Raw genomic sequence first — 27,636 nt, 5'->3', positions numbered from 1 at the left:
TGGCCTTAAATGAGTAAAATAAGGGGGAAAGAGTAATTGTCTACATACTGTTTCCATTAGAATAAGTCTGCAGAATAGTTTCCTTGCAGGCATTTTATTCAATTTGTCAAGAGGTCACTAGATTTTTTTCTGCCTTTCTTCTTGATGGGTTTCCCCATGAAGTGTTTGGTTTGTAGGTTTGTTTTATGTTTTGTTTTGGTTTTTTTATCATTAAGATGCAAGATCCTGGTCCTGCTATGATTTTATCTTTGTTTTTGCTTTTAAATTGGAGGAAAGATCACTGAGTTATGATACATTGTCTCTATGAAAAATAATGCAGGAAAGGTATAAATGTAGTTCTAGATTCCTTGAAATGTAAAATGTAGATGTAACTCCTTCAGCAGGAAGGGGCGAGCTTCTTTATTAGTTACTAGAGGTCGTTTGTTTTTTTTTAAAGTGCCACATTCCACATACCTGAATCTGAGCAAGAGTTGAAAGCACAATCTCTTGAATACTCAGCATTTGTCACACTAACCATCTCCAAAGTGCTGAGACCTGCAACCAAGTGCAGTGAACTGCCAAAATATAAATGTAAGTTTGAAAGATCTGCAGAGTTTTGATTTAAGAATTGGTTTAAGTTTTATTGATCTGAGATTCGTTTAACTTTTTAACATGCATTATAGACTGAGACAGTTTGCACTTTAAATTGGATATTTTTATTCCATCTTTGGTAAGTACAATTACTCTGCCTGGGGCAGTATCAAGCCAGACTACACTTCCTAAACAGTGAACAAACCAAACCATGTGTTATGGGAAATAAAAATACTGTACTCAGTAAGAAATTTTAGAAGCAGGAATAAATTAGTAACTCCAGCTAATTTATGTCACAGAGTGCAGTTGTCAGTTTACATTCGCTTGCCCTCAATTCTCTTACTCCAGTTTTTATACTAAAAATACTACTCAAATATTGTACCAAATTACAAATTTGCATGGTTTTTGGGGGGCAGAACCCTAGATAAGGCAGAGACTAATGAAGCAATCTGTTTTGTCTCCCAGAAAATGTGTGGTTTATTTGTAGATGATTGAATGTGTTGTGGATTCTTATTCTACAATGGTACTTGAATTTGAAGTTAATCTAATTCCTTTCCAATTATTCCAAATGAATCCTTCTCTGACTAATTGCATTTTAAGGTTGAACCTTTGTGTTTTATCTAGGAGTTTAACTAGCATGCTAGTTAACTTCACTAGCAACTAGTTAATGCTAATACCTATTCTAAGATAAACGACAGAAATTCCCTGTTTAGTGAGGTATTTTTTAAAGAATCTAGTCACAGACTGAGAAGAAAAGCAAGAGATTTAATATATGTTTTCTATGCAATCTCTGACTGGAATGAGGAGTAGGTCAGGATTTGGAACTTTAAAGGACAAGAGAGAATCTGGAGCCAGTTGATTGGCACCTTACAAATTATATTAGACTGAAAGAAAAAATGCTACTAAGCATTGGTGCACCAGGATGGAGGGGAACTCACAGCACATGTTCTATCCTAATATTCAATAATCATGCATGTTAGTTTCTCTGAAAAATACAGTTTGTGATGAGCTGTGGTGTTGAGTATTTGAAATTAGTTTCTGCATTGGTATAAGTTTTTATTTCTGTTGAGCTGTATGCAAATGATCTTGTTCTTTAAATTGCATATTAGAATCATCAATGATCTAGAAATCTAGATAATGGTCCCTCTCCTTTTTTTTTATTTCTTATTAACTCTACCTCTTCTTTTGAAACAACAAGTGTGTTCAGGAAAACAATTTTTCTCTTATTTGCAAGGGATTTGAAAATGCTAGATCCAATACATGTAGCTGTAATCAATATTCAGTACTGTTCTGGAAGACTACAAATCCTGTTCATCTGAACAGAACAAATTTTAATCTGGAAGTCTCTAATCCCACTTCCAGTTGCTACCAGCCAGGAATATGCCCACAGTCTGTATTTTACTGTTTGTCCATGAGGTGGCAAACACTGTTGATCCTTGGCTTGCCACAGAGAGATGTAACATCTCAGTGTTGCTGATATTTTTTACGATCAGTATGGTAGTTGCAGCAACCTTTCTGATGTTTTGCAATAGAAGTGTCTTATATTTGCCAGTATATAGCAGCATCATGGTTTCTCTTTTGAAAAAGATGGTCTGAAAGGTTAAGATCCCCTGTTTTTCCCTCTGCTCCTTGCCAAGTTCTGGCTCAGCTACAGTGGCAATTACTGCCTATGATTTAAATGATGCAGTGCAGGGAGTAGGAACTGGGAAAGTGTGGAGCTAAGAGCACATTTCAGCAGACTTTAAGGAAAAAAAATCTGTTGTAAAAGAAATTCTTGTGTGGATTTATACCTTAGTTTCCATGGGGGAAAGAGTTTATCTCTTGATAACTTCATTTTTTCCTCTTGCATGGGCAGTACACCTGGGCCTTCTGAGTGGAGCTTGCAGGATTAAAGTCCTGGTGGCAAACAACTAAGAGCCAAACTGCTTTAGTTTTTAGGAGAAACTCCAGAAGTAGTTTCTGTGTTTTATATCTATATGACGATGCTTAGCTGTATTTCACAGATCTCCTCAACAGGATGTAAACAAAAAAGCCTCTTTCAGTTTTTCGCATTTATATAATTTTAAATCTATGGTGATTTTTCTTTCCAGGTATTCAATTAACTATGAACTCTCTTAGATTCAGAATGTTACTAAAAAAAATTCTTTCTCTAATTAAGTTTAAACACTCAGGAGTCTCTGACATTTAGCCTACTTAATAGCATTTCTTTCATTTTTGTAATTTAAAGGAGGTCTGCTACTGGAAGATATGTGACCTTATCTTTATGTAAGGTCCATTTCTTCTTGTATTTGGTTTGTTAATTCCTTAAGAAGCTCCATATTTAAAGGATGTCAAGGCAATAAAGTGATATGTACCCTATAAAAATCAATAATTATAAAAGTAGACAATCACTTCTTCCCAGATTCTCCTTCTTACTAGCTCTGGGATACAGTGTTCTTCAGTTGAGCTCTGTACTGTTGACTTTCATAAGGCAAAAATCAATAATCATGCTTAGTTATTTTATGGCAGTGTACTTTCAGCAGATTCATTATCTGTGTGTTACAAATGAGAAAACTGAGAGCAGCTGTGTGACTTGCTTGTGGTTGTACCTGAAATCTGGAAGTTCTGCACATTTCCTGACTTGAGTTGAAACCATTAGACCACTTTACCTTGCTCCGGGGAATTGCCTGGAGTCGATGGTGCTGATCACACAGAAATAAAAGTTTTGCAGCTGGCATCACTGGATCAGAATTTTTCTCATGTTGCTTAGATTTTCTTCCACCTTGTTTGTCTTTAATGAGTCTTTGTGTTGATTGATAGGGAACACATACCCAAAAGTTTATTGGAACAAAGGGCAGCTGCTAGCCAGCTGCATTATGAAAAGAAGGAGAAAGCAAAAGGTGAAGCCAAAAGCCAGATTGCTTGGATCAGGGCCACAATTTACTGCCTCTATAAATGTACAAGTATTTTGTGATTTTTGAAGACTGCATAAAAAAAAAGAAAATATTTTTCTTGCATTGAATGAGTAGAATTAGGGGGGGGTTTATTCACTTATAATGCATGTCCTGAACAGAGAAGTGTAAATGTTCTTATTTTTGAGATGGTATCTTATAAGGGAAGGGCTCTTAGTTTACTATTGTTAGTAGCCCATATCTTGTGGGAATCTTGAAGTCTTAACTTACTGACCATGTTTCTCATAGCAAATAAAAATGAGCATTGTTCTTCAGCTATTTCAAGTAAGTGCAGATGAAGGGGTGGGGGTGGGGGGGGAAATTACAGCATTTAAGAGTTATAGTCCGATGGTACTGTTTTATATTAAATTATGAAGACTTCTTCTTTCTTTACTGCTTCTTTTTTATGGTGTTTATAGATAGGTGTTTTCAGTGCATTGCTCTTCTCTAGTTATGACAAGCAGTTATATTACCACCTATTAAATACCATGTTTATACAACAAGTAGCTTCAATAATGTTACAATTTTATATTTGTTCAATGCAGAAGGGGGCTAATCTCTTAGGGTCTCATTTCTATAGAAAAACTAATCTCTGAGGGTGGAAAAAGTGACAGCTTTATTACCTTTGTTATTTATATTGTACATTTTTTAAATCTGCTTTTCCATAATAATTTGTGAGCGATCTTCCCTTAAAATTATTAAATACTTTGCTTCTGAAAATGTTTCTACACCTTTAAATTCTTGACAGTGCTAGGACATGATTGGGACTTAATGATTCTTCCTGGGGAATAGAAGAGGGGATTCAGCCTGATCTGTCTAATCGGGACCTGAGCATGGTCAGATACTTCTATGACTTCCATCAAGTAATGGGGAAAAGCTCTAATGCTTCTCATCAGGTTTATGCCTCTGGCCTTGCCTTTGACTATGACCCTAGTTACAAAAACAAAGGTGCTTTTAATTTCTTGCCTTCTTAAAGAGAACTTTTTGTCCCACACTTTTACATTGAGAAGACATTGCATCTCTTGAACAGAATAAAATTGCCATTTTTGCTGTTATTTTGTGAAAAGTGCAATAGTCAATGAGCTTTTTAGTAGCTCCTTAGTAGCTGTGTTCTCCTTAGTAGCTGTGTTCTTAGTCAGCAATTATGGCACTTGAAATCTGGGCTGTGATTATGTCTTACATGGATGACTTTGGTTTGTTGGGAACAGAATATTCCCCACTTCTCTGTGACCCCACTTCTCAAAAACTGTTGAAAAATGTTCTCAAATTTATGATTTTGAAACCTCTAGTTCCTAGCTCCACAGATAATTTGCCACCACTTACATTTAAAATCATTGTCAGTTGGAAATAGAGCTGGAATTACTTCCGTGACAAACTGAAATGTTTTGTCCAAGTGACCACTTTATGCTTATGATAAATCTGCATCAGTCAATAAACTCTATTTGCTCTGTCCTGAAAAGCAGTTCCTCAGTGTAGTTATCAAAGGACAATAATCACTTTGTGCACTGAACTCTTACCATCATTTAGATAATTACCCTTGGTAGTTGTATTTGTTTGTTGGATGTGATATGGTGCCCATCTGATTTAAGATTATTGTCTCTGTGGGGGTATAAAGAAATAAAAGTCTATTAAAACTCTTGTACATTTCATTGATTATTATACTTGTTTTAAAAAACTGTTCCTTTTTTTTTAACCTTTCCATAAAGAAATAAAGCATATTTGCAATCTCTTATTATCAGAAAATGCGTATTAGAAATATGCCCCTCTGATTTGGCAATATTCTTACAATGTAGTTTTATTTTTGTTGCAGCCAATTCATCATTACATTGAAATAACAGAATACTTTACCTCCTGATGGCTGGAGCTATAGCTAAATGTTCAAGGTCACTCTGTCTTGGATAGATTTTATTTTTAACATACGTAGCATTTTTATTTAGCTAGTCCACGATCAAGCAGTCTTTTTTTTTCCCTTTAGCTTCTTTGATAAAGCTAGCCCAGGGACTCATTAAATCTTAATTCACAGTACAAACCTTAACTCAGCTCATTCCCTGCAGTGTAGCCTGTTGTCAGTTCTTTGTAGATCTGTCCTTTTGTGAAGAAATTGCCTATCTTCTACCCACTTCAATTCTCATGCTAGCCTGGGCATTTTCAGGGAGCACCAGTCATACTTGTCCCCCTGAAAGAATAACATGTTAAAAAATACCAGAGATAAGCAGTATGCTTGACTTCTTGAGCTGTTTTAGAATTGAGTCCATAATGTAAAAGCTGTGCACAGCCTGTTTAGTGTGTTAAGCCTCTTACCTAGAGGTCCAGTCCAGGAAAATAAATGTAAGAACATACTTAATCACTTAATTTTCAAAGCATGAATAAATGTATCAGTGTCAATGAGATTACCAATGCTTAAAGCAAGTGGCCTTATGTCCTGCATCAGTGTGAAGGTTCAGAAAACATTTCTGTACTTTTACAGCCAAAAATAGTCTCATAAATACAATGAGTTTAAAAACTGCCCCAAAAAGTTTTGTTGAAGGAGTTTTTCCTGCATTTCAAGTACACTGAATTTCCTTCCTGATTTACAAGTACAGGAGGAAGGCCTTCTATGATAATCTGGTCATAAACTGTAATTACAGAGTATTCTGTTGCTGTGTAATTACAAATAGGATGGTTTTGGTTAGTTGGCTGTTCAGAGGGTTGGTTGGTTTGTTCTTTAGTCTGCATGTTAGGCTTATCTACATCTGTTAGGCTTTAGGCTACATCTAGGCTTATAGGACTCCTAGAAGGTGCTATCAGGATGAAAAGCCTGTTCTGCAGAGGCTGAAATAAATCAAGGGAGAAAACAACCCATTGTGCTGTTTGATGGAACCACTAAGACTTTTCTTCAATCTTGACACAATTTTGCATTCATTTCAATGGTAAGATTTCCAGTAGTTTCCATGGCACCTTATGTGCCTTAGTATCGTTTCAGCACATAACAAGAGCACATCTTATTTCTAAGCATTCGGAGTATGAGCATAATTCATAATGCTGGAAGAGCCTTTATCACAAACTGTTATCTCAAAATGTATTGTTGTGACAGCTTCTTTCAAAGGTGACTTCCTTAATAAAATAGTAATTTTTAGGTAAGTCCCTCTATCAAAGATACCCCTTTAGAGTTCAGGAATAATAACTTGGCAAGCAGCATGATTTTTTTGTAAATTATTGAAGCTAACACATTGTTTGAAACTCTGAAGCATGATGCACTAGCATGTAACTGAGAGGGCACTTCTGTAAAAAGTTACTTAGATAATTTTATTAAACAAAAAAAATCCAGCTTATTTTTGATAAGCTAAAAAGCCCCCAGGAAAAAAAAGTCTACAAATAGTTTCTGTTGGTATCAACAGATGGCATAACCAGTTTACAAATGTAAATGCAATGAGTGTACATCGCTAAAAGTGTAAATTTGTAATTTATCACTGTTGTTCTCCTTTCCGGTTCAAATAATAATTAAAAAAAAAAAAAGTTAAAATTCCGTTGTGGTACAGAAATAATGTTTTTGAACCATGTCTTTAAGTGTTTGTTAAAACTTATCTGTGTGAAACAACAACATCTGTTTGTTGCTGTTACTACTGCTGCTGTTTCAAGATGCACTGCTGGGCTTAGCCATTTGGGAATTTCTTACATTTGTTGGGAAACTTGCCTTTCTGATTAACTGCTTATGTTCACTCTGATTAGGGTCTCTGAAGAGGCTTAAGTGGGAGTCCTTATGGGTGATTTTAGGCTCTTACAAGCAGGGAATTATGTGGCTGGTCTTTTACAGTCTGAATTGCTCTTCCATTGTATGATCAATCATTTTACTGCAGAGGAAAAAGTGGCACACTTTTTCTACCTAACTGAAACTTGATTGTATAGTTGCCCTGGGGTTTAGTGTCTCCACAGGTGGAGAGTGAGGGTAAATGTTTGAAACACAGAAAACTGAAGTACTGGAAGACCATGTGCACTCTCATGGGGTGCTAAGAGTTGAAATCAGCATTAGATTTTTTACTTCAGTGCAGTGTTTGGGTGGGTGGTGGCTGATACAAAAGGGTGCTAAAAATCCTTGAGATGTAACATAGAGCAAATGTGAGTACCATTTCCATTGCTTGATCCCACAATTTTTTACTGTAGCACTGCTGCATACCATAGCACTAAATATACTGTGGCGCTGCTGCTGCTTTGCCTTTACCTCTGTGAATCAGAGCATTTCCATCCTACAGGTGGTATTTCAATATTGCATTCACTGCACTGTTCTGCTTTGTAAACTGAGTGCCATCTGGATTTTTTTTTTTTTTTTTCTTGCCTGGGAATATATAAGCACAGCATAGATAATTAGTTTAAGACTTTAGGACATGTTCTTGGGGCTCCTTTAAAAATAAATAATACTTTATGTATTTGAATATGTTACAGCAAAAGGAAAACTAGCACTTTCTTCTCTTTCATTATCATGATAAAGGTCAACTTAAAAGAAGAGAAAGAAAAGAAACTTAAAAGCAAAGTTTGTTTCAGAGACTCCCAATCCAAAGGTATTTATGTTTTATTGCAGGTGTTTCAGCAATTATTACTAATTGGAAAATTAGCTACTGTTGCTACAGTAGCTTCTTTATTCACTAATTGGTTTTGGCACATTTTAACTAGCACTAGCTCAGCTAGACACAGTTATTCAAATTAGACCTGTGAAGATTTGTATGGAAGTGGTGAGCCAGTGGTGCAAGTCAGTATATTAGCCTTCCACCTCTTGATCCTGGGCACAGTCCAGGTTCTCTGTGGGCGCACAAGCAAGACCTTGGTGGCCTCATCCATATTTGTAAAGCACAAGAAAACAGGAAATTAGTGAATTCTGAGCTACAGCTCTTCAATTCCCATTCTTCATGTCTATTTTGACTGTATCAATTGCTGCAGGGTCAACAAACTTGAGTGATTCTCCTTTTTAGATTGCTTTTCTGCTGGTTTTCTTGCTTATATTTGAGTGGGTGATGTGTTTCTTTGCTGATATCCGAAACCTTTAAACTCATCTTTTCTTGACCCATCTTGTGCTTTTTTTCCTTTGGTTCCTGCATTGAATATTTAGTGGGGCTTTGGGGTTTTTGTTACCTCCATGTACCATGTAACATTCATCTTCTGGGCAATTCTATTTTCTGTTGGAGTATATCTTTGCATGTGCTTCACAATAGGATGGAGCTCCACTGACATGCTGCAAACGGGAGGTTTTTCTATACTTTAATCACATGAATTCCGTCTTGGGCTTTGAGAGGTACACTTTGCTATTCAAATTTTTTTTTCCCCTTTTCTTTTCTTCACTACCTCTACGGGATTTTGTGAAGATTTTAAAGTCTTGGAGGTGAGTAGAATTTGAAAATCAACAGCACTTTGAAATCTGCTTCCTTGCCCCTGCCCTGTCCATACACTGTAGATGATCTTCCCATCCACCCTTCCTTCTGTGACTGTAGGTACTATGTGGAGGGCAGAGAAGTGTTACTTAATAACTCTGGTTTCTTGGCAAGTGTTACCTCTTCACCGTTCCTTCTCTGCCTTTTCGATGTCAGAGTCTTTTTGAGCTATTGAAAAACAAGTTGAAGAGCTTTTCAAGGCAAGATAGTATAAAATTTTTCTTGCTGTATTTCTGACTCAGGAAGGCATAGTGACAGTGTGAGCAGGTGTTATATATTCTGCTGGAGAAAAAGAAGATTCCTGTCTGGGAGGCATGGGTTACCTTGAGAAGTCTTGTGTCTGTATGTATACAAATATTTAAAATTACTCAAAGTATAGTTAGAGCTGCACCTCTTTTCCCTACAAGCTAATGATGGGGTTATGTGCCAAAATATTGAAGTGCTCTGTGCCATAAAATTGCCAATAATTTTTCATTCTCAAATATATTTTTAATGGGTAGTAAAATAAACAGTTTTAATAATGAGACTTTAACTTCAAAATAAGCCATTCTGTTAAAAAGGGTCTCTATTTGAAGGTGCATTATTAGGATTGGATAATACGTAAATGAGAGTGTGATTTCTAAATGTAACATTACTTACTGTTAATCATGTCTTGGCAGCTTTTAAATAGTTCTTACAGTGATAATAATTGTTTTGTGTATAATAGTAAATCACTTGTTTTGGTAAGATGTATACTGTAAGAAGTACTCAGGTGCAAGTTCTTTGATGGGATGACAAATACACTTTACAGAAATAACTTTTGAATTCTAAGGCATAGAGCATATTGAAAGTTAAAGGATGAGTAGAGGCTTTTCCCTTTGATTTATTTTTCCTTAATTTGTGTGTTTGTTGATTTGGGAGACAGAAAAAAGTATGCCTTGAACCACTAGACAACTGGCTGTGTTTATTCTCCATGTTCTTGGTAATACCTTCTTCTCATCATAGTAGACATTCTCTAAAAGGAGAAAGCATTTTGAAAACCCATGTTTGTTATTATAACACTCAGTGTAGGACAGTTTTGTTCATCATAGGTGATATTCTCTACTTAATAGCTGGTGAACTTTCCTTGACAGTAGCCTCAAAGCTAAAAAAAAAACCAAAAAACAACAACCTTATAAATTCTTGCCTTGTCATTCAGATTTGAATTCTACAGTGTTTAATAACCTCCTTTCCAATAGCTGCTCTTTTTTTTTCATATATAATCTCCTCTGTTTTGTAGTGGTTATCCCTGTGATTTGGGAAGTTATGAAATTTCAGTTAGAAGGCTTGACACAGCTTGAATATGTCTCTAGTTGCACAGACTTCTAATCAAATGAGAATTGCAAAGATCCCCAAACCTAAACCCAAAATGTGTGCAGCAGTTTGGAGTTCCATGTAGAAATGTCATCTGCCTTATTTTCAGTCATGTTTCAACCTACATTTATTAGAAGTAATTTCCACATGTCATCATTCATAAGCTGTAGCTGAGCTTTTGGCTTGGCATTGTTATTGATTCTAATAAGAGAAGCAGACTCCTAGGCCATCACCTCCTCCCAGGTTTGTCCATTTGATCTGTTTCTTCATTTTTATCCACACCTATAGTTTTCTCTTGTTTTATGCTTCATTGATAAATCTTAGTAAAATAGGTACTCTTTTTCTCTTTAATGCCTACTGTCCATTCAGTAAAAAGTTGGAATTTATTACTGCATGTACGCTAACAGCAAATCTAATGAGAGTAGTGAATTTTAATATATTAAATGCTAAAAAGACTTTTCCATTTTGGGACTGCATAAAAATACTAGTTCAGTTGCTGAGTGTGGGAAGGAAGAAATTATTTGTACCAAATTAGGTTTTGTTGTGCCACACATGCTTTGTGTGAAGCATGCAGCATGGTATTCTTAGGAAAATATGCATTAATGAGATATCAGGGCATCTGACAAGCAACAGAGGCAAGGGATTGAGTTATGTTCAAAATGTTTTAATGTAGTTACAAGCCATTCACTTATTTTGAAAATGCTTTTGTATGAGGTTGGAAAAAATAGTGTTCAGCTGATTATTTCTAGATAAATGTTGGGAAAGGGACAGACTCAAATGGAATAGAGAGTGTGTCTGAAAGGTGTGGCAGCCCTGACACTGAAAAAAAGGATAAAATCAAATAGGAACAGAAAAATAGTAATAGCACCACACAGGTTGGTGACAGAGTAATTCCCTACATCTGTGTTGTGTGTTTGTTGGTTTTTGCAATAAATTCCTTAAACAGATAAGGTGCTGTTGAAACACTGTGCTAAAATGCCTCTCTGAAAAGCTGATGGGTATCCGTATATTATATAGAATCATAGAATGGTTTGTGTTGAAAGGGACCTTTAAAGGTCATCTAGTTCAATTCCCCTACAATGAGCAGGAGCATCTTCAAGAGGATCAGAAGTTTCAACAGGTTGCTCAGAACCCCATCCAACCTGGTCAAGAATGTTTCCAGGTGTGAGACATCCACAACTTCTTTGGATAGATTCTGCCAGTGTTTTACCACCATCATTGTAAAAAAACTTCTTCCTTGTACCTAACCTAACCCTAATTGTGACCCTCCTTCAGTTTAAAAGCTTTACCCCTTGTCCTATTGCAACAGGCCCTACTGTGGTCTGTCCCCATCTTTCCTGTAGGCCCTCCTTAAGTAGTTGAAGGTTGTTGTAAGGTCTCTCAGGAGCCTTCTCTTCTCCAGGTTCAATAACCCAACACTCTCAACCTTTCCTCACAGGAGAGGTGCTCCATCCCTCTCATTGTCTTAGTGACCTTCCTCTGGACCTGAACCATCAGGTCCATGTCCTTCCTGTGCTGGGAGCCCAGAGCTGATGCAGCCCTGCAGGTGGGGTCTCACCAGAGCAGAGCAGAGGGGCAGAATCTCCCCCTCCCCTGCTGCCCATGCTGCTTTGGATGAGCCCAGGACACATTTGGCTTTCACATGAGTGCACATGGCTGTGTCATGTCCAGTGCTTCATCCCCCAGCACCCCCAAGTCCTCAGCAGGGCTGCTCTGATCTGTTCATCCTCCAGGATGATACCAGGGACTGACTTGACCCAGGTGCAGGACCTGATACTTGGTCTTGTTAAAGTGAGATTCCCATGGATCCACTTTTCAAGCTTGTCCAGGTCCCTCGGGATGGCATCCTCTCCCTCAGATGTGTCAAACACACCACTCAGATTAGTGTCCTCTGCAAACCTGCTGAGGGTGCACTCAACCCAAACTTTGATGACGATATTAAACAGTTCTGGTCCCAGTATACCCCTGAGGGGGTTCCACCTATCACTGACGTGCCAGAAAAGATGAAATACTGTATTAGTCAGGTGAATGTAGGACAAATTAACTCATATATATATATATACAATTACCTGAAAACAGAGACAGGAAGCAGTTAGCAAAGCTAAGTCTAAAGCAAACTTTTGTGATTGACCATCTGTTCAACAAAGAAATAATTTTTTTTATTGTATTAGTTGAAAAGTTCAGATGTTGAAAAAGTGGATCAAAGTATGAGCACACTAATCAGATTGTGGTTTGGATACAGGAATCATGAAAAATTGTTGTGATTTTAATTTTCCTAATGGAATTTTTATAATTGTTATTATTTGTAAAATTTAACTGGCAAGATACTCCCATCTACACAATTTGGAAACAAAAAAACCAGAAATATTTTCTTTCTAAGGGATAAGAGTAGTCAGAAAAGATAACTGTCTTTGGGAGTTGAGAAATTAAAATGTTTACTAGCAGGCAATTGGAAATTAAATTTTGAGAGCTTGTCATACTGCCTGTGAAAGAAAAATCAAAATTAAATGTATCCAGAATCATGTCCCTTTTCTTGTGTAGGATGTGTTTTATTTATATTTTAATTTTCTTTTGAAAAAAAGCTGAATCAAAAGACTGAAAAAAAGAAGTCTCGTGTTTGAAGGTGATACAAATTAACATACACTCAGCAACAAAATCTTTCTCAAATAACAGTTTGCTTCAGCTTTAGGCATAAGAGAAAAACTTGTATCCAATCTTTTTTAATTTTTCTACTGGATAAGGATGATAATGTTTTCTACCTCCTTGCTTATCTCATCCCCACAGGCCTGCAGCAGTGCTTTGTTGTAATGTGAGCATTTACCAGTTAAGTCCAGGAGCCCTGACATGGGGGCCATCAAATATTGATCAGTGGCAATGACTTTCAAAATTACTGAAATAGTTCATCTTCTAATAACTATTCCTTTTCTTTCTTGCCAGTCAGTCATCTTTGTTTGTTTATAATTATAGGATTACTTTTATTTGTAGATAATTATTTTTAACAGTAAACCACATTCCTAATAGAGCTCTTCAATTAGTTTAGTAACTCATGTTATTTATATTAATGAGTTATTGGTGATAGCTACATATGTCATTTTTTACAAGTAACATTTAAATTAATTTAATTAAATGAGAACTTTTACAATTATTCTCCTACCTAGTGGATTGTGAGTACCTGCCTTCATGTGGACAGCTAGTTGATACAGAGAAGGCTCTATACTGTACTTGAGCTTACACAAGAAGAATAGGATGAGAAAAACTTCCAGTGAGTTTTGGTCAGACCCATAATATAATCCTATCAAAACTGGCACGGTAAGCACATTTATGGTAATTTGTACAAGTGTCATATTCACCCCTTAAAAATAAGAAAATGAGTTTGACTTGCTGGGATATTTCTGACAGTGACAATTACAGGAAATAATACACAGAGCTGTGGAAGTATTTATGTATGTGGATTTATGTAATGTGGCAAAGCAAACATTGCAGATCTGCACTTTCTAGGCATGTGAATAGACTTGAAGATTGCAAGAGGGAGAAAAATCCAAAATTCAAGCATTATTATCATGTTTTAACCCCATCCAGTGGCCACACAGCCCCTCACCCACCCTTCACCAGTGGGACTGGGGAGAGAATAAGAAGGGCAAAGATAGAAAGCTCAGTGCTTCCCATGGGCAGGCAGGTATTCAGCCATCCCTAGGAGAGCAGAGCTTCAGCACATGTAATGGTGACTTGGGAAGACGAACACCATTCCTCCAAATGTCCTCCCCTTGCTCCTTCTTCCTCCCTTTTTATATACTGAGCATGATTTCATACGATGTGGAATATCCCTTTGGTTACTTTGGGTCACCTGTCCTGTCTGGGTCTCCTTCTAACTTCCTGTGCATTCCAAAATGCCCTTCCAGCATGGCAGTATGAGAATCAGAAAACGTTTGTTTAAGTCCCGCTCAGCAGTAGCACAAACATCTTTATACTACTGAAACCTGTATGCGGCATAAATCCAAAAAGGTAGCCCCATGCTAGCCACTGTGAAGAAAATTAACTCTATTGCAGCCAAAACCAGCACCGTTGTTCATTGTCATATATTTCTTTCTAGCATTAACATTGCTTTTTATAAAACCATGGAGGGTTTTTCTAAAAAAAAAAAATGGGCTCTAGTCAAAATATGAGCTGAGCTGAAAAGGTAGCTGTAAATGTGTGCTTCAGCATTACATTCTGATTAAATTAAAATTAGAATATGAATCCCTAGGCATTTAGTTAAGCTTTGTACAAACATTTGCTGCAGCATTATTTTCTGATCTAGATATAATCATCCAATGGTCTCTGCCCTTACCCTATTGAAATTTTAATTTAGAGGTGTTTAAGTCAAAATTCATTGTTGAAAAGGGGCTTTAAGCAGGAGGGGGAACTATATGACCAGCAAAGGTCTCTTTCAACTAGAAGAATGGTGTGCATTTTGTAACAATAAATCAATATAGATTTGCATACATTTATACCGTATGTATTTTTGAAGTGGTTTTTGAATGTTCTGTATGCACCTCTAATGCATATGTATATATCTGAAAATAGGTGTGTAGGCAAAAACAATAGCTAAAATGAGATGTGAAAAGAAATAACTTCACAAACAGAATAATTTATCTTTTTACCTCCTTTAGAATCTAGTGTAGAAAGTTGCCCATGGTTAATGCAGTGAGTTACTTAATGCTCAATAAGAATAGTCTTCAAAAAAATAACCAACAACCCAGCCCAGTGTAGCCATATCTTAGAACAGAATCACTGCTTATGCTCCTGGAGAATATCAGATTCACCCACAGGGGTTGCTTCCAGGTAGACTGTTCACATAAGGAATGAACATCCACTCCACCTGGAAAGTTAATGTGAACTGAGGTACCCAGGACTCCTTAAGCCATCTTGAGCCCTGTACTAAACATAAATCAGCAAAAAGTATTTTTCTGACATGAAATAAATTTAAATGGAGAGGAGTTTTATTCTTCTGTGACACACTGTCTAATGTATGTGGCAATTTATAGCATTGAATGTCACTTATTGTCCTTCAAATAGACACCAAATTCACTTGCTTTATAATGCAATTAATTACTTTGTTGTTTATTGTTTTTGCCAAACAATGGCTGAACTTCACTTTGCAGAGTTGGATGTCATAGTTATGAACCAAGTACAAGACAAAAAAATCTTGTGGTAAAATCAGTGGTAAACTGAAGGCAGGGATAGCAAAATTCAAGTTCCCTTAAGTCTCCCAAAAGAAGAAAGAATCACGAGATCAAGTGAATAAGCAATTCATGTAACATAGCATCTATAGTATGAATGAGATGCCTGCAAATGAATTAGTATTTTCCTATTTACTTCTTGTATTATGTCCACAAAAAGTTTTCTTTAAGTATAAGAACAGTATTTTAGCAGAAGTTAGGGTGTGCTGAGATTCACAATCAATTAGAAATTTCTCCCTAAGCAATTTGAGCAGGTTTTTGTTTCTCAAGAGGTAGTACAAGGAGACACTCAAGTTGGAGAGAAGCTAGCTGTATATACAAACATTCCTTGGATTATCCTTTTGAAACAGGTATCCTATCACCATTAGGTAAGGGACTGTAAGTACCCAGAAAGATTGTTGCTGCCTTGTCTGATTGTATCTTGATCTAAGGCAGTATTGTAGTTTGGCCTTTATGAGATCACAGTCCAGACTCTGGTGTGAAGGTATATTTTAGGATCCTGCACTTACATGTGGAAGCAGATTGCTGAAAAGTGCATGTAAACGTTGATTCAGAGTTGAAAGTGTGCCAAGAGACTGCTAGTAAAATATTTACTGATAACTTCAAGATGAAAATACGTCTTCCTTATTGAGCTATAAGTTCAGTTTGGAATGTGTTTTGAGGAGGAACATATTTATATTAATATATCTATAGTCTGTGGAGCCACATTTGCTCTTGGGAATATTTTCTTTTAGTAATTTTGTTCATGCCCAGCATAGCTTTCAAAAAAATGAAAATAAATGTATGTGATTATGTGCTATCATCTTCAATTGCTTATACATTTAAATATTTTGGAATTGTAAGAAAGCCTTATGTTATTTTATGCCACCACAAGAGCAAACCATTTTTTTCTTCTTTCTTTATTAAAGGTAAAGCACATTGTGATCTGAAACCTTATAAGGGAAAAAAGACACAAATGATAAGCAGTTTTTCATCAGAGAGAATGTAAAGACTAAATGGTGGCCATTATTAAAGTTGGATAATGCTTTAGAAGAGATTAAGTTGTAAACAATTGTCTGTGAAAAATAATGGGGTGGTTGATTGAGGTTTTTAACATTCTCTAATCCTGTATTTTTAAAAAGTTGAACTTGGCTTTTAAATGCTGATATTCCTCTTTAATACTACTGCTTCGACTCTTATTTTTCATTTCTATTTATGCAGATGATTTATTTTCCAAAGTCTCAAGATCTCCCCTTCTCTGTATTCAACTTGTCAAAATGAGCCTAAAGGATGGATGTTTTCTACATAAGTAGAAATGGTCTCAGCACTTAAAATTTCAAATGTAATTTTTTTTAAAATAAATTTTTAAGTGGGATTTTTTTTTTTAATTAGAAATGAAGTTAAGACTAAAAGGCAGTGTATGAATTTCAGGTGGAAAACAGGGCAAAGCTGTTTTAACTGACACAGTCCCTTTGAATCACACAAAAAAAGCAGATTTTCCTATCAAGATGATTAAATCTTGAAATCAAAATGAGTGCAGGTTGAGTTTGTACAATGAAATCCAATGCTCAAGAAGGTGTTCATTAATAAATTTGTTGCACCAAAATTGAAACTTCGAAGAGAGAACCTGTAGTCTGATAGAAGTCTGCATCTATTAGAATCTGGTGGTACCATATCTGAAGACATGCTCATGTCATTATATTGAATTAATTTACATATATAAAACCTTTTCAGAGGTACTGTATTGGAAAAGTAGTAGATTCTTCTTCAGGCAGCCTTTACTGAGCTCAGTCCTGAGCTCAGAGTAGCAGCAGAGTACTTTGTGTGTCACTTCGTTGATACACCTTTGGTGAAGTGCTGTGTAATGCAAGTGAAAGCCATCATGCCAAAGCACATCTTACCACTTTAATACTTACCCTATGAAAGAAACATACTCTTAGAGAAGAATGTGGGAGTGATGTAGCAGGTCTTTCTGTGTCTGGGAAATCTTACAGTGGTATTTTGCCATCATGTCCTGATGTGAAATTATCTTTCTTAACAGTTATGATATGAGTTGACTTTTTTTTTTTAATGTGGTAATAACTAAGACTTTAGTATAATCTGTCTTCTGAGACTGTGCTTTTTCGTTTGTAGCAGTGTTCTGAAACATTCTGTGGTATTGGTCTGATTCCTGTCATGAGAAGAAAAGGCTTTGCTCGTACTCAAAGTTCATGCCAAACTACTGTGTGCTAGGGAAAGATCTAGGGAAAATGTTGTGTATAATGAGTTAGCCTCTTTTAAAATCATAACATGAGGTTGGGATGATTTAGAGGTTTTGAGTTATCTGGAGGGGATGTCTGGTTTGTTGTTTTTTTTTTTTTTTTTTAATCTGACTTTTAACCATGTAGTAGATGGGTTTGTGCTCTAAGGGTCGAGAGGTCATTTGTTGGAAAAGCATTCATTTGATGGGTAGCAAGTTCTTCTATTTATTTCTGGCGTTGATTGGTCTGTTGTCAGTACACATCTTTGTGGAGATTCCTTGTAGAAAGTGACAAAAAAGAACAGCAATATTTGTGTAGTTATGCAGCAAAGGGGGTATTTAGCTGTATTGATTTGGATTGTTTCATGTATTGCATTACTCAGATTTACAAGGTGAGCCCAGAGGACTTCAGTCACTATAGTCAGTTAATAACAGGTGAAATCATAACTTCAGAGTTCAGTGAGATGTAGGAAACATAAAATTGGTTATGTATTTTTAGTGAAAAGTTTCCTTTGAACAGCAGACTAATACACACTTGGATATTTTGCTTTGTTGAAGAGGTGGAATTATGAACCCATTTCACTTGGAGTTCCTTGCTACTGTTGTCCCAGAATAGCTACAGTCATAAATATTTAGACTGGTTGGTGTTTTCAGTTGTTACTTTGAAAAGCTGACAGTAACTTTTCTTCAATGTGAGGATGTGAGAAACAAAACAGCAGTGGGAACTAAATGCCATATTCCCTTACAGAGTTCATTGGAGTTTTCAGCAAATACTTAACTGTGACTTCTGACAGAAACTGTGTCATATTCTCACCTTGACAAGATTAAAAATTGATAGTGTTTTCAAAAAGAAGTGAGTTTTGTAACATTCTGATTGCATTTCTGAAAGCTAAGTGAAAAGAAATTAGGAATGACTGACTGAAGCAATGTAAACCGAACAACTGTGTATCTGCTTGTCTGGTGCGTAAAATCCAAATTCATTTTAGAGCTGTCTTGGGTAATCAAACATTCCTGCATTAACAATGAGGGGATGCTGCAGATATGCTATATGATGATAGAAAAGATAAAAGCCTCTCTTACTTTCCCCTTTTGAGGAACAAAGACTGTAGCACTGAATTGCATGGCACAAGAATGTATAGAAAAATTAGTCTATGCCATTCTTCCACTGGGAACATGGGAATCTATGCTAAGCAGGAGTTAATTAGCTGGTTAGTGCTTAGTTCAGCATCTGATGCTATGGTAAATATTAAATAAATTAATCTGACTGCATAGAGTACTTAAGCCGTAAGCCACCCCAGCCCTCCCAGGCCAGCAAGCACTTCAGACTGAAATCTCAACATGTTTTATGACAAAAGCTATAAGATGTAGGCAGGAATCAAGACCTAATCAAGTGTATTTTCTTGTCCTACTGTGTTCATGAGCAAAGCAGCAAAAAAAACCTGCCCTCATTGGCCTTCTGAATAGGCCAGGTGTTATAAATGAAGCTCCCAGCTTTTAGAAGCTCCCAGATCTTGATGGGTACCTGAGCTCCAGCCTGTCAGGTACTGATGTCTATTTCTCCTCATATGTATACTCAAAAATACCTTTAAAGGGTATAAAAATCAGTGTCATTTGAGAGATGTTGTTGTGTGTTTGATCTCTTCGTTAAAATTGCAAAGCAAGAAGGTGGGGAAATATTCACCGCTTAAAACTTCAGGTGAGTGTGCTAACTTTAGTAAACCATTAACTTAGTAACTACAAGGTAACTAGTCATCTACAGTGCATCTACATTATTGATAACATTGTCTGTGTGTAAGGCTCTGCATTTCTATGAATCACAAGACTTGGAAAAATTAATACAGTATTGACCACTGACAGTCCTAGACACTTTTAGGATTAAGCATTTTGCCATGCACAGAGGACAGAAAAGAAGTTGTATATGTCTGGAACTGTTGAAATGTGATAAGTTCTAGCAGAGCCTGAATTTCCTGTGGAGAATATCTGAAAGCTGTCTTAGTTTTAAAAAAACACTATTATTGGGCCAGATAATACTGAATGAAAACAATTATTTCTGGAGTATGCACAGAAAAAAGGAAAGGAAGGCCTGGTTGAAAGATAAAGGTATATATCCTTTCCCCTGAGAAGGCAAATTACGCTGGAAATGAGAAATGTGAGAAAGTAATGCAGTCAAATTCATTTGCATCTTGCTTTTCAAAGGAGCATTATGTAATTAAAAACACAGAATTCGTGTCAGGAGTGATGATAGTAACCAGCAATGAAAATTAAGTTCCCAATTCCTTGGTTGATAGATGTATAAGTTGGGGCTATGTAAAGGTTTTATTTTTGATTCATGGAGGTCACAATGCAGATGCTACACATTCAAATTATAGTGAAAAAAAAAAAAAAAACCTTTTGACTAAATAAGTGAGCAGTCTTTTAACCATTGTCAGTCCAATTTACTTAGTGGTTTTTGTTTTGTGCATATGATTTTATAAATCATTTCAATGTCCTTAAATTATGATCTGGAAACTTAGTTCTATGAGTTAACTTAATATAAGGTACCATGGTGTACCTCAGCTTTTCTAGAAACCAGCCTTTCAGCATCCCAGAATAACTTAGAATTTGGAGAACGGAGAAACAGCGGTACTGACTTCATGCAGTGTTTTCTTCAGTATTTCTAGCTTTGGTTTAGATAAATATACATAGAATCTCCAATAACTGTGTTTTGTTTTCAAAAAAATTAAAGTATTGTAAATAACAGCTACTGAAGAACTCATTTGAAGTGCTAAATATACAAGTGAATTTGGTACCCAAACCAATTTGTCCTTTGGCTACTCTGAGATGTTAACTGTAGGTAAAGGTGGGTTTTGACAGTGTTGAAATAATCCCATAAAAAACTATGTGGCTGGGGGATAGGGCACTGTCTGCCCTGAAGGAAAGGGCTTTGAACACACTGCCTGTTTGCATGTTTGCTGACAAATAGGAGAGCTTACTGCCTTTTCCTGGCAGCCTGGCAGCCTTGGAAACAAGGGGTGAAGCTAGTGGAATTTTTGCTGTCCCAGCACAAGTTAACCCCAGCTTGCCCCCTTGGCACCTTGTTGCCATCACTGTGACCTCTTACTGCAGTTTCAGGAGGGAGTGACAAGCTTTGGGGGTAGTGTGACAAATGGTATCTGCAGAGCTACCCTGCACTGCATGTGGCCACAGCGTGGCAAGCTGTAGTCTCAGTAGCCCAGCCATTATATTGAAGTGAAGAATAATCCTCATTATTGTGGTTTTCAACGTGGTATGGGTATCAGTAATATAAAGGTGGCTCTTCTACAGGGCTCTCTAGATATGCATATATATGCTTCAATCATCCTAGGCAAGGGAAAATGGAATTTCATAAGACCTGAAAGGGAAAATTATCTCCAAGAACCAATGCCTAGCTCTGTCTAAATGTCTGGTAAATCTGTTCCCAGCCTTGACTTCAAAAAGATGATGGAAGTCAAAATGGAAGCCATAGTCCACTCAAGATTCATAAGTTTCAGGTGTTTGATCAGTTATATTTTTAAGGCAATACTTCCAATATAAATATTACTATAATTAGTCAACCTTGGCTACCCAGTCCAAATGATCACTAGGCCCTTTTACATTGAGAAGGAGGATGTAGTCGTGGACATTAACTCAAAACAAGCACTGATTCATGATCTAGATTCAGAATGAGACAACATTGTTTTAAAGTGCTTTTCAAATTTAAATATGAGAGTTTCTCTTTACCTAGTCATCTCCTTTCTTTCTGTTACTAGTTTGTTTATCTGGGATTGATTTGTTGGTTTGTGGGGGAGTGGGCTGAGGGAGATTGTGGAAATAGGGGATCACACTGGGAGGAGATTTGCCTACAGATCTTAATTGGTGTGACTTGCTTGGTATTTGGTTCATGTTTTGTTTACATGCCCAGCTGGTATTTCAGAGTTGTGTGGTAATTGCTGGCATAATACAAAAAAGATGAAGCACTCTGTCTTTTGGAAGCTTTTGTGTGTAGTGATTGGGGATTTAATAGAGCTGCTTCCTATCAGCTGGCATAAAACTGACCCAGTGAGGACATGTTAAAGAATTCGAGAGACAAGATGAGGAGGAAGTGGAAGGAACCAAACAGTACTGTGCACACTCTACTTCCTACCTGTTTGAAATGTATCCTCAAGCAGTGGCAGTATCAGCTAAGACACTGGTGTCATTGAGCCGCCTTATTATTGTAAAGGAATTAATATATACTCTGTACATTGTCCTTTCCATCAAATTTAATTTTTGACAAGTGTAAGCATGCTCGTCTTATGCTGATACTTTTTTCCTGTCTTCTTTCTTTCTCTTCCTTTTCTCTCTTTTTGGTTTGTTGTGTTCACTTATGGGTGGATTTTTCATAGAACATTCTCCAGTATAATTTATGTTTATCTGAAAACAGAAACTGCAGTTCTTCAGTAATAATAAACTCCTCTACCTAAACAGTCACTATTTCTATTCACTGCCTTCATTTTCTACACGTCCTCTGATTTTTTTCATTTGCTGCTGCTGTTAATCTGACATCCTTTGCTCCAAAAAAAATGTGTTTTATTTACAGGGCACAGCATTGGGAAGTGCTCCTGTACCTTCTCGCAGGCAATTATGTGAGTCTCTTAAATTCTGCTCTGTGTTGTAAAGATGACTGTGTTCATGTGCTGTAGCATGGCATGCCAATCTAGAGTTAATGCCCTGAGGTCAATATTCAACCAATGGTGTTGTATATTGCCTGTAATGTGTTTGTAGCTAACAGCTTCTATTGACCCCTTCTTTATTTTGTTCTGTTTTGTTCAACACATCATGAAATGGGGCTGTGCTGTGCACTATAGACTTGCAAGCAGGGAAGAAAATTACATAATGACTCAAAGTCGGGAGGGGAATAAGAATAATGTTACCAGATCATGTGTGTAACATTGTAATGAGTAGTATAGTTAAAACTAAAAAAATATATTTTTACTATTCTTCAAATTAATATCTCCTTTGTGTAGACAAAAAAAAATCTGGACCTCAAAAAACAAAGAAATGGAAAATCAAACAATGTGATACAAGGCAGAAATTATTGAGGCCAGTCATATACCTTATAAGACTTTCCTGCTAAATAATTTGAAGAACAAGTCTGTCTGCTGTTGGAGAGAAATGGGAACTTTTAGAAAGGGATTTCATTCAGTTTTTTTTCTTAAATCCATTGGAATTATTGGTGATGAATAATCTTTCTTTTAAATTAAAATAAATTCTCCTGTCATTCACCAAAACCCCAAGAAATAACAAACAAAATGTGGTAGATACATTTTTTTAAAAGAAAAAAGCAAGAAGAGAAAGGTTTGCATTATAATTCCAGATGATCTCTGCTGCATTAACAGTGTTTGCGTGTGAGGAGTGTTCATATTGAATATATAGATCCTCAGAATACCATCAGACTTTGAGATGAGGACTTTCTTACATTCCTTATTTCTGTCTTTCTCCTCCTACCTTGAGTTAATTTCCATCCTAAAGACTTTGGTGTCTTCCATATGCATATAATGAGCTACAGCCATGCACTGCATTATTATAATTACTGTGCACTGCATCACACCACTGAATGTGAAACAGATTCATTATAATAAAACATTACAGGCTTATTCATAAGTACAGTGCGGTTTGATGCTTCATTGTTGGCAGTCTTGAAACATGTTGCTTGTGTAAATTCACTGGTGCTGCTCTTGTGTATTCCTAGGAAAACATACAGCATTTGTCTATGAGTGTGGGTCTTGCAAAAGTAACAAAAAATATGATCTGTATATGACTGTCCTTTCTTTTGTGCAATTATCTATGATGTTCCTATCCAACTGAGTATATCTAAGGGAAGGAAAAAATATCATGAAATATAATTGTGCTCCTATTACAGTTATTTAAGGTATGGTGGAAAGAATAAATATTACCACTGTGTCCTTCAGAAAAACAATGCTGAAGTTATTTTTCATCCAATATGTATGCCACTTAGCAGTCTCCTAAAATGAAAATTTGAATTTCTGGCTGGCTTACTCTCATTTAAATTAGTCCTGCTATTGATTTATATGATTAACAACCTCGGTGAAGACTTTGGGAACACACTGAAACTACATGCTTTAACATGCTTGGTTATAAATAATCAGCATGTCCACTTCTTTCCTTGTATGGAGCCCCTCTTTGGGGTGAATGACGAAGTATCACAGAATCTGTGAGGGATTTGAATGTAAGGGAAGGTGTGGAAAGCACAGAACATATTTTATGTGGCAAAGACAGGTGTGTAACAAAAAATAAGGCACAGAGCTCTGAAATACATGGAGGAATGGATGATGGTTGGGTTAAGTATGTGGATGGGTAGGTTGGAAAAAGTGATCAGAATTTCCACTCTTTCTTGATGAAATAAAACTAACATTGCTGAAATGATGAGATGTGAGAAGTTTAAAGGAGCATATATAGAATGTGTCAATGGCTTATCTGTGAAGCAAAAGGAAACAAAAAGCACCCTATAAATAAGGGAACTCATCACATCCAAGTGAATTATTTCAGCCAGCTGTTTCCTTCTTTTATGTCTTCTGGTAGGCAAAGATTATATGGAACTATGAATATGTTGTGGTAAAGTTCTAACAGGAAGCTAAGATTAGAACTTGGACATCCTGAGCTTGTCTTCCAGTCATTGGAAATAACTTTTTTTCTGGTACTTGCAAAGCATTGGATGTTACTGTTCGTGTGCGAAAATAGGAAATGAGGGTGTGCGGGAATCCAGATCAGCAATGCTACTGAATGAGTGTCATGTCCTGTTACACTGAAACTGAAAGGTAGCAGGAATGTTTTCTTCCAGGTGCTGCCACCAGTGATCCTACAGTAACTCTACTGCAGTGGAAGAGGCAAGAGTAATCTGATCTCAATTCATGCAAGATGTTTTAGACTACAGGGCACTTGTGGCTGCTTCACCTCCAGAGTGACTGGGGTGGCTTAGTGGTGGCATTGGAAGTCACTGGGAATCCACCTCTGGGCATCCAAAGCTGTTGTGGACATTGAGTGGCATCTGTGCCAATGCTGTGTTATGATATTTGCTCTTGGAGCTCAGAGTCCAGAGGTGGAATGTGAAAAAGCAATGAGTGGTTGAGACTGAGTTTTTGTTTATAAGCTTTTTTTAAAATAAATGTCTACTCATAGGACATTTGAACAGTCTGGCTATAAACTCTGAGTATAATGTTAGCAAATGAATTACAATATGGGAGTTAAGTCTCCTTTCCACAAGATAAAAACTTGTCTTCTGAATTTTAATAGATTACAACTTAGTTTCTATTTTACCATAAAGCCAGGAGTGGGGAAAAAAGGAAGGTACAATTCAAACAAAAGATAAAATTATGTAATTAGCAACAAAATAAGATGCAAGTACAGAAGGTGAACTGAAAAGGGGAGTCTAAGGTCTATATAGATGTCCTCAAAAGTCTAATGATAGGTGTTTGACAAAGCAGATATTGGAGACAGACATACTGATAGACATACTCATTGGTGTATTGCTAACCTAAAGGCAAAACACAGATTTGCAAAGTACAGTTATGACTGAATAAAATGTAGTATCACAACAAAATATAGCTGCAGATTTTTTGGCAGAATTGCACTACAATTGCCTTAGGAGGAAAAAAACTCTCATGTTTTCTCCTGTTGCTTGTTCGTCATGTGGAGTGGAAGGACAAACATGCCACTGAAATAGACGGAGTAGAGTAAACCCCACAGTTCTGAAAACAATGTGTTTTTTGCAAGATTTCCTTCAAACCACACTCTTTTCATGCAAAAGTATATGTTAGAGTCAGGATTACAGGTTTACATCAAGTGTTAAAGCAATGTGGATCTTGCACCAGATGAAAAAGCTTTAACATTTTTATATCTATGGTCCTTTTTGTAAGGACTTTATTCCAAACAAAGACTTTATTCCAAATGTTCCAAATTAAATGTGATGGTGGTAGTACTTTTAAAAATATATATATTTTCATTTACATGTAATTTGGGAAATGAAAAATGCTTACCTGCTTTGATTAGCACTACTTAGAAGAAACCAATTGGAAGAATTAGGATAGAAAGAGCCTTGCTATAATAGATGTTCCTGAAACAGAGTAGGAAGGCATCAAAAATCAATTACAGTTATGTGGTACATGACAATCAACTTTACTGACAGAAAAAAAATTGATCAGATGCTTGAAATAGCCACATAATATCCAAAGAATTTCACACCGTCTAATGAGAGGAAAAGCACCAGAACTGAGTGCAGCTAAACTAATCTTCTAGGCTTGGAATTTCATACAATAAAAAATTAAAAACAAACCAACCTAACATCAAAATTAAGGGATTCTTAGTTGGTTTATAAATGGTATTTTAATGTTGCACTCTACTGAAGTTTAATTGAGTAGGACAAATATGAATACATCAGAGTTTTAAATTGCAGTGTTTTTAATTACAGCAGAAAATATGTGGAACTGAAATTAGGAGAGTTAAGTTCCTAATGTAGACAGTTTTACTTGTCCACTGTCAAGTTATTTCAAAGCACTAGACAGCTTCTTTGGTCAACCAGAAGGAGAAAACAAGGAAATAAAAAAATGCTGAGAAGTTAACGTATTTTTTTGACTCGTGGCTTATTGAAGAGGAAGAAGCCTTTTTCAATAGAGTGGTTTTCTGATAAAGGAGAAAAATCCAAGGTGGTTGTGGTGAATGAGTAAGTTGTGAATGAAAAGATTTGAAATGTTCTATTTCAGAGTTTTAAAGACCCTCATGATGAATAGGCTCACATAGAGAAAACAGAGTCTCTTGGGAAAACGTACTGGCAGTTATTTTCTTGTAGAGTTGACCAATATTATCTTGGTTAAAACAATGCTTTATAAAAGTTTATTAAAAATGCCTCCATATTTGTAGAGTCATACCATGGTAATAAAGGTTTACCTATAAGAATTGCCTTCTATATAGGATAAAAGTTGTAAGCATAGGAAAATAGATCAGTGTATTTTGAGCTTTAGGAGAAAGCTTTATCCTCACAGAAGGATGCAAAACTCACCTTCCAATCATAGGCCAGATGTGAGTTTTCCAGACTGAACATCTGACTTAGAAAAAAATGCTATAGACTATTAAGCTCAGATATATATTCCATTACTGTTTGGGTAGAGCATAGAACTGTATCTGGCTAATTGTGAAAAAATTCCAGTCAGGTTTTCATTCACTTTCAAGAAAATAAAACAACAGTATTAGAAATAAATTATGTAAATAGTAATAATCCTTAGTTGGTCTACATTTTTGGCTCACAATTCTTCATTGTACTATTTCCAAAAAAGGCCTCATCTGACAGTCACCTGCTAAATTCAATTTAAAACTTCATCTGAAATGTATCTATTTAACTGAATAATCTGTTGATCAGGTTTTTTATTTCAGTAAAATGTTCTTAGTGATTTAGACTTTTTGTAATGTAAAAATAGTTATAGGCCTATTAATTCCAATGAATGTAAGATCATGCTCTGCTTTTGCAAAATGAGGAAATGTATATTCTGACAGCTGTTTTATTAAAATATTATTATTTTTAAGTCTTTCATTTGTGGGAGAGAATTCTAATTCTTTGAACGGCAGCTTCTGCTTTCATTCATGTTTCCATGGAAACAACATTAGCACAATGAAAATTTTTTTTAAATGATTATTTTAAAACATTGGAGACTGGAGATTTCATTTAGGAAATTTGGATCCCACTAATAAAAACCATGGAACTTAGATATAAAATAGAAATTAAAAGTTTCTGTCACACTACAACATGAAATAACTCACACATTCACTGAAGATGCAAAAGAAGGAAAAAATGAAGTTTTATTTCTGACTTCACAATATATAGAATTTCAAAAGTGACAGTGGATTGGAGGAAGAAACTGTCACCTCTCCAACCACACTGGTCAAACCAACAGTCCATCAATTCTCTTCTCCCACAAAGA

The 27,636-nt window shown here is 36.1% G+C and overlaps 1 protein-coding gene across 2 annotated transcripts in view; it reads left to right on the top strand.

Moving 5' to 3' along the window:
* CCSER1 (coiled-coil serine rich protein 1) overlaps positions 1-27,636 on the top strand; it is a 628,033-nt gene that overhangs the window by 476,979 nt on the left and 123,418 nt on the right. The window contains exon 10 of one of the 2 annotated variants that reach the window (XM_021550303.3): positions 22,245-22,290. The exons of the other annotated variant lie outside the window; for it this stretch is intronic. Coding sequence (XP_021405978.2) covers positions 22,245-22,290 — 46 coding nt within the window. The remainder of the gene's footprint in view (positions 1-22,244; positions 22,291-27,636) is intronic. 2 annotated transcript variants of the gene reach the window in all.

Source organism: Lonchura striata, chromosome 4, assembly GCF_046129695.1.
Source record: "Lonchura striata isolate bLonStr1 chromosome 4, bLonStr1.mat, whole genome shotgun sequence".
Lineage (NCBI taxonomy): Eukaryota > Metazoa > Chordata > Aves > Passeriformes > Estrildidae > Lonchura > Lonchura striata.
The sequence above is the reverse complement of the archived record's forward strand: the minus strand, read 5'-3'. Positions and strand labels throughout refer to the sequence as shown.